Here is a 14413-nt window from a genome sequence, read left to right on the forward strand (position 1 = left end):
CTTTGCTCCTCAATGGAGCTTCAAGGAAACCACATTGTCCCTTACTGGTTCAGAGAGATGCTGCAACTGCCCCAAGGCCTCTATGATGTGAGCTGATGTCTCACTTCATCAGTCTTCTCAAGAACATCCTTCCATCCCTTAAACAGAGGCCTTGGAAAACAAATTACTGCAGACACAGATTTTTCTCTGCAATGGAATGTAACATTAAACTAAACACTAGAACATGGAGACAAACAAAGCAAAAAGAGTCAGGCAAATAATTCTTAGCTTCGAATGATTTCTGCAAAACATTGCTGAAATTGGGTATTATTGGAACAAAAATGTATTTATCATATCTGTCAACACCAGAAAATTGTGGTTAAATCAAAACTTTACTTTAAATTCTGACAATGATCCAGAAGTGATATGATATTTATAAATAGCTTATCGTACACCACAGCATAAAAAGTACATTGATCCTCTTGTTATTCAGTCAAATTCATTGTTACATATGACATGGGAATTAGCTTTACCCTTTTGACTATCAAAACAGAGAAAAAAATTAAAACCACAGGGAGAAGAGCAATAACAGCCCATGGATCAGAGTCTCCTGTGAAAAGGAATAGAAGAATGGTCCCTATTGGAAAAGACTACCCTGATTCTGAAGTTTGTCTAGACCTAGGATGAGACCAGGCAGTACCAAGCAGCAGAGATATCTGATCCCCACCATGATGCACGTGATCTCAAGCTCTGGCCTACTTGAAAGTTGTTCTCAAGCCCTGAGCCAGCCAGGCCCCCGTTTCAAATCAGTTACAGGGTGGATGGGTGGCTCTTTTGAAAGTCTTCACCCTGTTGTTTTTGGCCATGGCTTTGATTGCACAGGAGGACTGCAAACAACTTGTTGTGCCGTCTCAGTTTCAAAGCAAAAACTGTTCTGTGGCCCTGACACCAAGTACAACTGAGACTGCACTGCAGACACTCTTCTGACAAGGCTGAATAACACATGGTATAAACTGGGCATTGTCTGTTTATGCAGCTGTTTGACCTGAGCAGCTGTTTTACCTGAGCCTCCCTGGGTTTCTAGGGTGCTACCTGAGATCTCTGGCAGCCTGACAGCAGCAGTGAGGATGCCTCTGTCAGAGGAGACCAGTGGCTGCCAGGTGGGAGGGAATCAGAAATATTCTCCTTGGTTATTTCAGTCTTTGAACTTCAGATAGAGTACACTGCATTCCTTTATCCAAGCTCCATTAATATCCAATTAAAAAAAGACAAACATCCTCCTTTCTTAGGGCCAAGCAGAGACAGTGTGCTCTGCTCTGGTCATAGCTGTGGCCATAGCCACAGACTAAGTATGTGTGTGGGGGATGGAGATGATGGGCTGTGATACAGCAGCACAAATGCAGCCCAGCAAGACGCTCGCTGGCTGTGGAGCATGCAGCAGCCCAGGCCTGCAGCTCCTGCATGCAATGCAGAGGTCATCACTGAAGTGGCAGGGAGCCAAGGACTTGACTGGATAATGCTGTGGAACTGCCTGGAGAGGGGAGGTGGGAAGCTGGTGGTCAGAGCTGAGCTGGTGAAAGGCTCCAAGTAGCAGCAGCCAGGAGCTGAACAGCGACATGAAGACATAAGCCTCTTGATGGATAGACCTCAGAAGGTTAGAAGGTTTTTGTTCTGCTTGGATAAGCAGTCAAATATTCACACACATATGTTTCAGAAATGCATCTGGTTCTAAAGCCCTTTGCGTGCAGGGCTGGAAATAGAAAAACAGAATTTTTCCATGGCTTTCATGGTTCCTGGGTTTTCCTTCACTAGCACCAGACCGACTAGAATTATCCACACAAGCAAAACAACAGTCAGGACAGCTCTAACAGACAGACCTCCCCTGAACCTCAGCATTCAACTGTGCCTCGGTACCAACCTTACTCACAACCTGGGGCACAGGGGAGAGGATCCTTTCCTTGGTTACTCTCTGTTCTTTGTCATGTTGGTCCACAAAGCTGCTATGGGTGATTTAAAGACTGCAAAGGAAATGCTTTCACTAACGTTTGTGCATATTTTAACATGTCCATTGGCACAGAATTTATATAACATTGCCGGGTGCCTCTTCACTGGCAGAGTTATTCCCACATCAAGCATCTCATTGTGTGCAAAGATCTGCAAAACCCTGCTGATGAATGGCTGCTGGTGGCAAAGCCAGACAGCAGCAGCAATGATTCTGGCAGACTCCTGCCCTCCTTGTGCACCACACTTGGATGAGGGCTGCAGGCAGCACCCAGGATGGCCAGCAATTATCTTCAAACTTTAAATTGCAGTGCTTGAGTGGAGTGCTTTTGGAGGGTACATAATTTCCTTGGAAATAAATTAGAGTGCTGTACTTTACTCCAGCAAGTTTCCTTGTACCTTAAGTTGTTTAAACAGTTTCTCATTATGCATTTCCCATTTAGACAAAAAACAGACCAGAAAGCCTGAGGCACCAAGGCTGGTAGGAAAACGGAAATCCTGCTCCAAGTGGACAGAGAGAGCTCCCCTGCTCTGGACAGTCGCTGGCAGACCCAGAAAAGGTTTGGGGTAGAAAGGAGAAGTAGTAATTTCTGGCTCTGTAGAAATCCTTCAGGTTCACCTTCGAACAAATATGGCTGTTGATCAGTTATGCAGGATTTCTGTCTAAGCAATTCCCCTGCTTTGGCATGCCTTAGAGAGGACCCAGGTCCCAACCTGAGGTCAGAGCAGTAGGCTTCCAGCAAGCCAGAGAGTCCACCCCATTTAGGGTCAGCTCATCTCCTCCCCTTCCCCCATGTCTCTCCCTGAGTTTCCCAATTTGCTGTTTATAGCTTTGCCCTAATGATTCCTACCCCCCTGACCTCATCCAGCCCCTAACTTTAACCTCTTCCTTGACAAGCAGTGTTTGGAGTTTACAGAAGAAAGTTGTTTATGTTAAATAGCTTTGTAATAGTTTCCTCCTACGCCACCTCCCTTCCTTCCCCAATAAAAGTCCTACGGCATGCTTGGCAAAGTCTGTAGACAAAGGAGGGGTTTGGAGACCCAATCAATTTTTGGTGAACCCAGTGCGAAAATAATGCCTCTTCTGAAGGATGTTAAAGCCTGAACTCATAACAGTAGGAAACTAGTATCCACCCCAGGTAAGGAATTGCCTACTTGCAGCTATTGGGCATAAAATATAGTTATCATTGGGTGCAGGGGGTTAACCCTGTGTGTTTTCCTCCCTGGTCAAGATGTTGTTGGTGGCAGCAAACCAGTGTGTTTGCTGAGCTCCAAATACTTGAAGTTGTGACAAGTGAGCCAGGAAAGGAGAACACAAAAAGGCAGCAGTGTTTTGAACTCACCTAGATTGATGAACAGAAGCACAAGGCAATGAAAATCCATTAGCCTGACTGTTCCCTGCAGAGGAAAAACAGGCACACAAAATCCAATTCATTATTCTCTTTCTTATTTAATGCTAAGTAAGTCATTGAACTTTACTACTTGATCTATCCATTTTCTTTAGTAGAAGGGCTGCAGGAAATCTTCCTCTTCTCAAAGGGGGTTTCAAGTTTCTCACTGATACCATGTAAAAAATTCTTGGAGTGTATGAGTAAAAAAATAACTGCCTTTCAAAGGGAGGTTGAGCCATGAAGATAATGATATTTTTTCTCTTCTGAAGCACAGAACCAAAGAGTGGAGGCTCCTGGGAGCTGGAGCACCATTGTTCTTCTTCCAGGTTGTTATCTGGAGACAGGCCCTGCGATAGACTCTGATGAGGCCACGGGAAGGATTATCTGCTCCGAGTGCTAATGGCATGCATTTGACAACATCAACCATTTAATTTATGAGGTGCCTTGTAACGTAAAGGCAAAGAAATTCATACTATGCAACAGCCCAAACACATCCAGTGCAACTAAAGAGTATCCCATCAAAGCCCAGCCTGCTCTACAACCCCACTTAGTTAATTATGACTGCGTAGAGATGGTCCCACCTTCCTAAAAGGCACCTTACTGGATTTTGTACTGTACTGGCAGTGTTATGCAATGAGAAATATATTAATGGAAGCTATCCAGCACTGAAATCGTTCCAGCCTTTTTTAACACCACATTCCTTGCTCCCACATAAGTGAAATGTGCAGGAATAAAAGCAGTTAAACATCATTCACCAGAAGACACACATGATGGGGATTGCTCACAAGCCCCTAACAGCTTAGTGGTACTCATCATTGTTGGAATCTATATATACGCTCTGGGCAAACAGAGCTGCTCTTCCTGGTGAGTTATTTTTCCACTGCCCATGGCTTGGGGCCGTATCACCCTCTTGCAGTTGGGGGCATCTTAGTGTTGTCACCCATTACCTGAGTTGTTTTTTCTGCTCCCCTAGTCCTGATCTCTGCCAAAAGTTGAGGAGTTTGTCCCATGCTCTTCACTGTGGTCTCACAAATAATCAGAATTAAATCACAGTTTTATTCTATCCCACTAGTATTTGCACAAAACTAAAATTTATTTTCATTTTTCACATGCAATGAGAAGCTTAAATGGCTTAGTCATTAGGCTTCTGAAAAGAATATTTCAGAGCAGCTTCTGAAGGGAGGGAAGGTTTGGGTGGCGAGTCCTCCTTTTCCAACACAGATCAGGCAAAACACAGGCCTGAGTGTGCTGGTCTGAGTCTCAGCTTCCACAGCATCACTGCCGGACATGAGGTTTGTGATCACAGCAATGGGTCCAAATCAGGGCTGCTACCAGAACAGATGATCCCTGCCCCATCACTCCATGTGCTCCTATGCCCCTCATGCACTTGTTTGTTATCTATGTTTGTGCAACCTGTGTGGGTTAGCTGGAACAAATCTTGCCTGAAAGGGCTGGTTTTCAGCCAGAGGAGTCCATTGCCCACATAGCTGCAAAGGAAGCAGGGCCAGCCTGGGCAGCAGGACATACAAGGGGAGTTGAGGGCTGGGAAGCCGAGGGTGCAAGCACCAGGCCTGTGATGCTGAAAACCACAGCTAGCAGGTAACAACCTGGCAGTGAAACAGGAACAAAATCTCTCCTGTGGATGCTCTCAAGGTGGTTAAGAGCACTGCTGCAACACCTGTTGTTACTGGCAATTACTGCAGCAGCAGCTGCCTTGTGCTAAGTATTAGATAAGAGCTCCAAAAAGCCCAAGTATTTGACAAAAGCTGTTTGTGCTTCTGTGTCAGATCCAGCCTGGATGCTCTGGTGGTGTGGCTGTTCTAGTCTGGTGATGGGAACCTGCCAGAGTACCCGAGACGCTTCAGTCAGGGGTGTGTGTCACCAACGGGTCTCCCCCATGGCCCCTCCTGCCTCCCCCTCACCTCTGCCGTGGTAGCACAGCATGGACAGCTGCCTGCCAGGGGAGCATCCCACACTGCCCTGGTGTCCTAAGTGAGCTAATTGAGATTTTATCTGATGCCTCCCAAGCGAGTATTTAGGGCAAGAACAACAAACAAAACAGCCCTTGCTGAAGTCGGCGAGCAAGCGGGTGAGCTGTGGAACAATGGGAGCTTTGTGGGACGTCTCCCAGCTTACCTGCTCCAGTCCAAGAGGAAGCGCTCCTCCCTTCACAGCACAATGGTGGGGCGGCAAGCCCCAGGTGGACGCAGGCTGGCACTCACCTTTGTGTCTCAGGATACCTCTGGGGTCCCCTCTGATGCTTGGAAACGTGAGAGGGGTACCCCATTATACACCCGAATGGTAGCAGAGGGAGGTGACTGAGGACACCGTAAACTGTCGCTGGGGTGGCACTTGCCCATCACCACGGCTCTAACAGGGTTTGCAGCGGGATCTGTAACCCCTACTGGACCAGTCAGTGTGGGGCTCATCCTCTTCACACAGAAACTTCAACTCTGAACACTGTTCTCCCTTCCCCACCAGGAAATTCTGCCAGAGGTTTGTCTCAATTACTTCATTTTAACAAGAGGCCTTTGAATTTTGGACACAAAGTATTGTTTAAATTTTACCGCCTGGCAAATCTGTTGTCATGAACTATTGTGCTGCCCCTGCAGTTGTTCTACAGTGGCAGGGAACTCTGCCGTGCCCCTCTGAAAGAGGGCAGCTGACAGTCTTTGAGGAGGCTGCAGCACTTGCCTGGCCTTGCAAAATGACTTGGTGGTAGCTGAAACATTTCTACACCTAGCAACTGCTGAGATTTTGAGCTCTTTAGAGTCTCTCTTTGCCTCTTTGGTGCACAAACTTAGATCTGCCTTTCAAAGCATTGTGCCATTGAGCTTAAGACCAATTATCAAAATAATATTGGTAGGAAGAAGCTAAATATCATGGCCTTTGAGAGAGACACCAGGCCAGGCTTGCAAAGGTACATCTCTGCCTAGAGACACACAACAGTGGCTAATGGCTAAAGCACTGAACTAGTAGAAAAATCCTCATTTAATCTCATTAAGGACAACAGGATTCAGTGCATTACACAGGATCAGAAGGGAAAGGCACACCATTACACCTGAGATGCTCTGCTAATCATGGAAATGGCAAAAGACTGGGTAAGCTTCTGTTTTCTCCTTTAGGTTGTGAACCTGGAGGTCAGGACTCATTTTCTATTTGTCTGGGAATTTTGTACTCTGTTGCAGCCAGTATTAAAAAATCTGTGCATCAATCTTGGAAGGAACGGGTATGGCCAAACCCAGACACTGCCCAGCATGGTACCATTCATGTCTGGATGCAGACTGTTGCCAGGGCACAACCCAAAAACCTGTGCTGCTGGGTGCTAAGGCTGAGCAAGCAAATGTTGCCGCAAAAAAGCCTGGAAGCTGAGAGGGGCAGGGAAGAAAAACTGGCAGTTTGTGAAGCAAACGTGCATACCAAGCTGCCAGTATTGGTGAATCAGGAAGCTGATCACCAGTTTACATAACAAAGCCAAACACTCTTCCATTCCCAGCACAGCGGGCCCGATTCTGTCGCTGGTGTTTGCAGGACAGAGCAATGACTCAGGGCAGTGGCATGGTTGGCAGCAGCTTGCCCCAGCATGCCTGGCACAGTGGGCACACCCTGCACTCTGCAGCACCCACCCAACCCCTCTGCAACACTGCCACCCCTGGAGGGCCATAGGGCACCTCCTGTTTGGAAGGGATGATGGCTCCAGGGTGGGGTCTGTTTCCAGATCCAACAAAACTCAGTGTAAGCTGGAGCCACTCGGAGGGAAGGGGGAGATGTTGAGAGGGTTTCATGTGTCTTGGGAGCCATCACTGGCCATGGAGCTGTGTGGCTTTACATCAGCTGAGAAGCTGCTCAGGTGTGCTTTAGTCTGCTGCTGTCAGAGTAAGAAAAACTGAGAAATATTCCAGGTATGTTTCAGCTTCAAGTCCCTTGGCGGCATGGTTCTGTATTGACAGTGTCTTACCTCTCACGCTTCTTAACCTGTGTTTCCACAATGCCTCCACCTGGCGCATCCCTATCCAAGCCAATTACACTTTACCAGTAAAACATAACGCGTACAGCATGGCCAAAGCTGCCCCTGTTTTCCCTTTTGCAATGACAATCCTGGGTAAAATTCTTTTCCCGTCTTGGTCACTTTTTCCAGCAGAGTTTGACAGCCTGAAGTTACTGAATTGTCGGAATAAATCACCTGCTGTTACCATGGGTCTGCTCCTTGTGGATGGTCCGGCATATGAACATCTCAAAGAAAAAGTATATCGATTTTTTCTGCGAGAGGACTATCACAAATACTGTTGACCTTACATTATACGTGATTGTTTATATTAAGAGAAAGAATCCTTACTTCCTCCTGAGATGTTTGGGAATTTGGCAGGCTTTGAAAGCAAGTCAGTGGTGCATAGGGTAATGCTCCTTCGGGGGGGAGTGTGCTTAGTGCTATTGCAGGAGATCACATTAGTGCTTTTGACATGATCAAACAGAAAGTTCCAGTTGAACAATGAGTTTTTAGGATGAAAAGTGAAACGTTAAGAAGGTGTGTACATCTCCGTGAATTTGCTTCACTTCACTCGTTGAGTGGCGGCAACAGAACTATTTTTAGGTATAATCCTTCAAACAGAACATGACTTCTCCTTTCTGATTAGTACAAAGCTGGCTGCTAGTCAAAGGATAATTATTTCCCAACACATCATCTAACACACACCAGCAAACAAAATGCTCATTATTTAAACTATCCAGTATTACCAGTTGTTTAGCAGTTAACATTTTCTTGACAGCTTTAAATAGGACTAATTGCTCCAGATTCATTAGCAGAGGTCATTTACTGTTGGTAACAATACGTTTCTGGAGATAGTCCCTAGTATGAGATTAGATTATCAGGTCAAATTCTGCTCCCGGTGGCAATGATGCCTGACCGCATTTGGCCTCACAAAAGTCTGCTCTTTCAGTTCATAGCTGCCCAACTTCCAGCCCTGCAGCTGATATATTACATAAAGGAAGTAAGCACACTCCACCAGACGGGAAATTACAATAAATTAGGAAAGTGTGCAGCACAAGGAAGGTTTGCAAAATAGCCATTTAAAAGTTATTAATAAAACCACAACCTCAGATAGGGTTTAGAGAAAAAAAAAGATAAAAGAAATTGTCCTTATAGTTGAAAACACCTGGATACCCAAGAGGAAAAGCAGCATTTGCAGAAGAACCAGTGCATGGTGCATCACAAACACCCAGCCGATGCTGTCAAATGCTGCATCTGCTACGGGCACAGTTCAGATCGTAAACCACTTGTTTTGCACACAGTTTCATGCTAATTGGAGCCACAGCCAGTGGATGCTGAGGGTGGCAGTTTCCAAGTGCAGCAAATTTGCAGGAGGGTTTTTGTGCAGCTTTCAGCAGCGGGGAGTCTTTCTGCAGGCTCTTAGATAGGCTGCTGCATGTCTGAAACAGCTTCAGCTACCCTGAGCACACGGAAAAATGAATCCAGGCTTTCAACCCAGCAATATTCCCATTTAAACACATGGAGAGAAGCAGCCTTCTTTTCAGAAGTGCTGAGCAAACACTGCTTGGAGTAAGGCCGGCGCCTTTGAGAATCAGTCGTCTTCCATGTGGAAGTCTCAGGCATCCTTGCCAAATAATTTTGGTTCTGGCAGCTGCAGGACTTTTCTCTGAGTGGATTTCTGGTTTACCTGTGTCTCCCTTCCCTGCAGGCCTGTGGCTCTTTGCTGTTACTTTCCTGCCCACGTACGTGTGCAGCCGCATGCCTACCACCTATGCTTTCTGACTTGCAGTTCCAATTGCTAATCCATGTCTGGTTTTCGTCAGAAAAAAATATTCATCGTGAGTGTTTGACTCATTGCCTCCAGAGTATTTCAGCTGCCCCACAACACTTTTCAGAGTATCCTTCTTCCCTGCAGAGAACAGCCTGTTCTGAGCATGATCCATGGCAGACTGCTCGCCAGCAGCCTCCCCTTCCTCGCACACGTGTGTGCCACATGTCCTGCTGTGTCCGCACCATTACTGTGCCACTGTCTTTTTCATGCCATGCAAGATGGACTGGCATCCACCATCCAGGCTGCCAGGTGGATTACTTTAGCTGCCTATGAAGGGATTCAACGTGTCAGCCTCCAGACTCTTCCAGCAGGTCCTCACCTGGCAAAAACTCAACAGCAGACAAATTCTGACCACTTTGCTGACACAGCTGGCCCTTCTGCGGCCAGTGGGCTAAACTCATCCTATCTCCATGCCATTACACTTGTCCAGGGGAGGCATCATCCAGCACAGCTATTAGGCAGAAGAAGCTGAGCAAATTCTAGCCATAGATTTTCCAGCTAAGTTGGACTCTGTTGAGGCAAAATTTTCACCACTTTCTAATGTCTAAGGACATGAGTGTTTGCATGGTTAAAATTAAGTATGTGAACTGAGCCAAGTCCATTAGATTGTCCTGCTCCATGCAGTAGGTACTGTGCTTCCCCAGGACCCAGCACCCTGTTGAGGATGAGTGTTTGACAGCCACTTCAGCTCCCAGCTGGGCACTGGGGCTAGATCCTGTCCTGCTTCACCCAGTAGGCAGGGACCTGGTCCTATCCTGGCTTGCTGAGATTCCCAACACACACAAGGAGGGCAGCACTGACTCCCATCCTGTCCTGACCCCAACATGCACAGCCAACATCTCCCCGCAATCACTGGCATCAGACATTGCCATCCAGCGCACCCTTTTGGTCCTGTTGTGTTTGCTATAATCACAGATAAAACCATAAGTTTTATTTAAAAAAATCATTTGGTGGCAGAGCCCTGTCCACTTAGCTTCTTATCTGATGCCATCCCAGCATTTAAAGAAGCCTATTTCACTATTATCAAGGGAGACACCATTGACTGCAACTCACATCAAACCCCAGCAATATAAATTGAAAAGTATTATTTACTTTCCTGGTCCCTTTATTTTGTCTTTGCATGAAAAGCATAACCTTTTTTTCCCCCCTGAAAATACAACATTAGAAATTGCAAAGGACAAATTCCTTAACTTTGAAAACAAAAAGAATGAACAAATGGTTTCCAAAACAAACCGTGAGCCACCACCCTAAAGAACTCGCTTTGGGAAGTGTTCTTCCTGGGAGCTGATTTTTAATTAAACTCTACTTCTGAGTTTAATAAAGCTAAAAATGGCTTCATTCTGCACTACCTTTTTGTTGCTCTATCTGCCATATATTCATTTCAGTAATGAAAAACTTTATGAAATCACAAAGATACAGCATACCTTAATAAAACAATAAGGGAAGACAATCTTTTGAACCAGGCACACAAATCTGCAGCACTTCTGTTCACTGTACCTCCTTACTTGGATCAGTCAAAAATAAAACATTCAGTTAACCAGGATTTGGCCCCCAAAGGGTATCTGACTGTCAGCAGCATGCTGCACATGGCCATTAGCTTTATCATCTACAGACCAGGTACTTTTATTTCACCCAGTCACACAGAAGAGGTTTCATCAGTGTTTAAGTTTGTCACAGGGTACAATCCTACTCCAGTTATGCTTTTTCCATTCCCTCAGAGGGTAGTTGCTTTTTAATAACAAGAAGGAACCAAAGCCTGGACTCCTGACCAGCTCTCGGGCTGCCATCTCTCTTAACAAGGCATGAGCTTCCTTTGGTACTTTGTTAGGCAGGAGTCTCCCTGCTCAGCACCAGGACCCATCCCACCAGACACACACCACCCACATCACTTGGGCAGGATCAGATCCACTGTTGGCACGAGGTGGACTTACTTGTGGGGTGGTATGTAATGCATACGGAGATTTCTTTGTACGCAAGACCATTTTAAGCTTTCAAATTAAACATCCTTTGTAATCTTAAATATTCTGGTCTCTTGACTCCCAGCTCACACTCCTAAAAAAAAATCCAGAAAGGAATAGTTCGAGAAAATGAGTGTATTCATTATCAGAGTGGAAACACCTTGTCTTTAGCCACTAATTTTAAGGGAAGTCACTGGACCTCAGTGCAACAGGAACATAACCTTAGTGGGTTTCAAACAGGTTTTTTAAACACTGTGTCAGGAAAAGCCATTAGATAGAGTTGTATTGGTAATCTGAGCCATCTTTGGAGAAAAACAAATGCTGTTCTTCCCATTATAAGTAGATATTGTTTCAAAACCTATAGAGACACACTTGCTTGTGCTGCAGTGGTATTTATTGCACATAGACCAATTACTTACACAGTAGTAAATTGCACCAGAGTATAAATACGTTATAAAACACACACAGAGAGGAAAATGGAAATGACACACAAGTGCTAAAACAACAGCAGATTCACGTGGGCATTTGGAAATAAAAATAAAAATAATAAAGTCTCTTAAGATATTTTAATTTATAATATATTTACAGTACCTTCAAAAAATATTTAAAAAGTCACTCTCAATAAAACTGTAACAGATCAGTCAAAACCAGAAATCAGGTTCAGGGTCAGTGTTACTCAAACCTCTGTTTCAATTTGTGTGTGTGTGCAAGTAACATCTTCAAATAACTTTACAACTTTTAACACTGTGCAAGACATGACTTTGTTGACTTTTTAAAAAAAATGTGCAGTAATTTTTTGTTGCCAGGAATCTCTACCCCCAACCCCGTTCATCTGTAATTACAATGAACAAGCTGCAGAAGGTTCCTCGCCGCCCCCCCCACCCCTTTTTTCATAAAATCCTATTAGTGGCATGTAAATACGCTGTTTAATATAAACATGGTCCGTTCATTCCCCTGTACAATATGCACAGTTTGAGGTAGAAGTTTCTCAGCCTGACTGCTATTGTCTGGCCGAGGGAGATAAGCACAGTAACTCACTGCTTGCTGATGCAGAGGGAGTAAGCACAAGAGTGTGGGTTGGGCTGTTTTACCCCCTTTCAAAATATACCAGTGCTCCTCATTTTTTTTTCTCTGTCGCTACTCTGTGGAAGGGGAGAGCACGGCTACTCTGAGCTTAGAACTCATCTTGGCAGCACATCTCCGTCCTGCCAGCCGTACTCTGCGCCCGGAGCACCTGCGGCACCGACCCTGCGCCTCCCAAAACCCCGGTGCTCTGGGTGAGGGGATGAACCCCGGGGCGAGGCAGGGATGGCCGGGACCCCAAGTGCAGCCGAGCTCAGCCTCAAAGACCACTCCACGCTCGGGTTCAAGCACCAGCACGGTCCTGGGACAGTCACCCGAGCGCCGGCGCTGCTGCCACTGCCCGAGCCGACAGCGCGTCTCCTAAAGACAAGGTGGCCGTGTCTGGGACGGGCTGTTTATTTCCTTTGTTCTCCGGTCAGTGGGTTTCCTGTTTGCTGTAGTTTCGGATGAGGTATGTCGTACACCAGTTCACCTGCTTTTATTCCTAAGTAAACACCCGCACTCCCCCTACGAAGGCAGGGATCGTTTCGCTTGGCAATAGCATTACCATCAGGCATCCGTGGGGGATTTCTCTGCTCCTGCGGGTCTCTCTGCCCGCCTTTAGCCCTGTCCCGGGTCCGAAGCGGCCGCCCACGCCCCCCCTATACCTTGGACTCCGAGTCGGAGGTTTTGCTGTGTCTCTCCTCCAGGCTGGACTCGCTGCCGCCCCGCGTGCCCCCATTGCAGTCGGACCAAGTCCCTGCCAGGCTGCGCTCGGGGGAGCCCACGGTGCTGATGATACCCCCGGGCCGGGCCAGCTCCCCGCCGCCGCCGTGCAGCCACCGCTCGGCTTTCCGGCGGCAGCACAGCAGCCTCTTGAAGGCCTTACGAAAGTCGGGGCTGCGGCAGTAGATGATGGGGTTGAACGCGGAGTTGGCGTAGCCCAGCCAGTTGAAGAAAACGAAGAGCCAGTCCGGCACCAGGTCCCGGTTGAAGACGTTGACAATGTTCACCAGGAAAAACGGGAGCCAGCAGAGGGTGAACACCCCCATGATGATGCCCAAAGTTTTGAGGGCTTTCTGCTCCTTCATGGCCATGATGCGGGAGGTCTTTCGCTTGCTGGCTCGGCCATTGCCGAGGATAGGTTGGTGGTGAGGGTGAGCGGGCAGGGGAGTCTGTGGCTGCTCCTGGCTGCCATAGAACCGGCCTTCAGACCTATCGATCTTCCTCATCTGCTCCTTGGCCTCTCTGTACACCCGGAGGTACACAAAGATCATGATGAGAAGGGGGATGTAGAAAGAAATGATGGACGAGGCGATGGCGTAAGCCCTGTTGGTGACGAAGTCGCAGCAGCCCGGGTCCTGGTAGCACTCCAGCGCCTGGGGGTCCTCATCCCGCCACCAGTGCATCATGATGGGCAAGAAGGAAACCAGGGCAGAGATGGCCCATACGGTGCAGATGATGCCCTTGGCCCGACCCTTGGTCATGAGGCTCTGGTAGCGGAAAGGCGAGGTGATGGCCAGGTAGCGGTCGATGGCGATGACGCACAAGGTCTCAATGCTGGCCGTCACACACAGCACGTCCAGGGAGGTCCAGCACTCGCAGAGGAAGGATCCCCAGAGCCAGGTGCCTCGCACCACCAGGGTGGCCCCGAAGGGCACCACCAGCAGCCCCATCACCAGGTCGGCGCAGGCTAGCGAGGTGATGAACAGGTTGGTGAGCGTCTGCAGCCGCTGCGTCCTCCCGATGGCCGCGATCACCAGCACGTTCCCGGCCACGATAAGCAGCACCACCAGGGCCATCAGCAGGCTCATGCCCACAGCCCACTGCTGCGACAGCAGCTCGGCGGCGGCCAGCTGCCTGCTTCCCGGCGGCACCGCCGTCACCCCGGCCACGGAGCGGTTCTGGGGGCCGCAGTCCGGCGGCAGCCACCCATCGCCCATGGCTGTGCGGGGCGCTCCCGCTGCCGCTCGCACCGCGCCGCGGGCAGGAAGGCGGCGCCGCCGCCGCTGCCGCCGCCCCGGGGCTGCCGCATGGCCCCGCTCCGCGCCGCCGGACCGCCCGCCCCGGGTCCGCCCCGCCCCGCCCCCGCCCCGCCCCGGCACCGCCCCGGCTCCAATCGGCATCCAGAGGGCGGAGAGGGACCGCCCCGCTCGCGCACCGCCGATGTCTCCGCAGGTATCCCTGTCCGCATCCCTGCCCG

General features: G+C 48.3%; 1 protein-coding gene across 1 annotated transcript; it reads right to left on the reverse strand.

Annotated features, from left to right (window-relative positions):
- Positions 1-11524: 11524 nt before the first annotated feature.
- On the reverse strand, positions 11525-14196 carry ADRB1 (adrenoceptor beta 1). Its single transcript, XM_071563586.1, has one exon. It carries the CDS (start codon positions 14151-14153, stop codon positions 12873-12875), a length of 1281 nt encoding a protein of 426 aa, XP_071419687.1. The 5' UTR covers positions 14154-14196; the 3' UTR covers positions 11525-12872.
- Between the last annotated feature and the right edge of the window lie 217 nt (positions 14197-14413).

This window comes from Pithys albifrons, chromosome 9 (genome assembly GCF_047495875.1).
Source record: "Pithys albifrons albifrons isolate INPA30051 chromosome 9, PitAlb_v1, whole genome shotgun sequence".
In the NCBI taxonomy this organism is placed as follows: domain Eukaryota; kingdom Metazoa; phylum Chordata; class Aves; order Passeriformes; family Thamnophilidae; genus Pithys; species Pithys albifrons.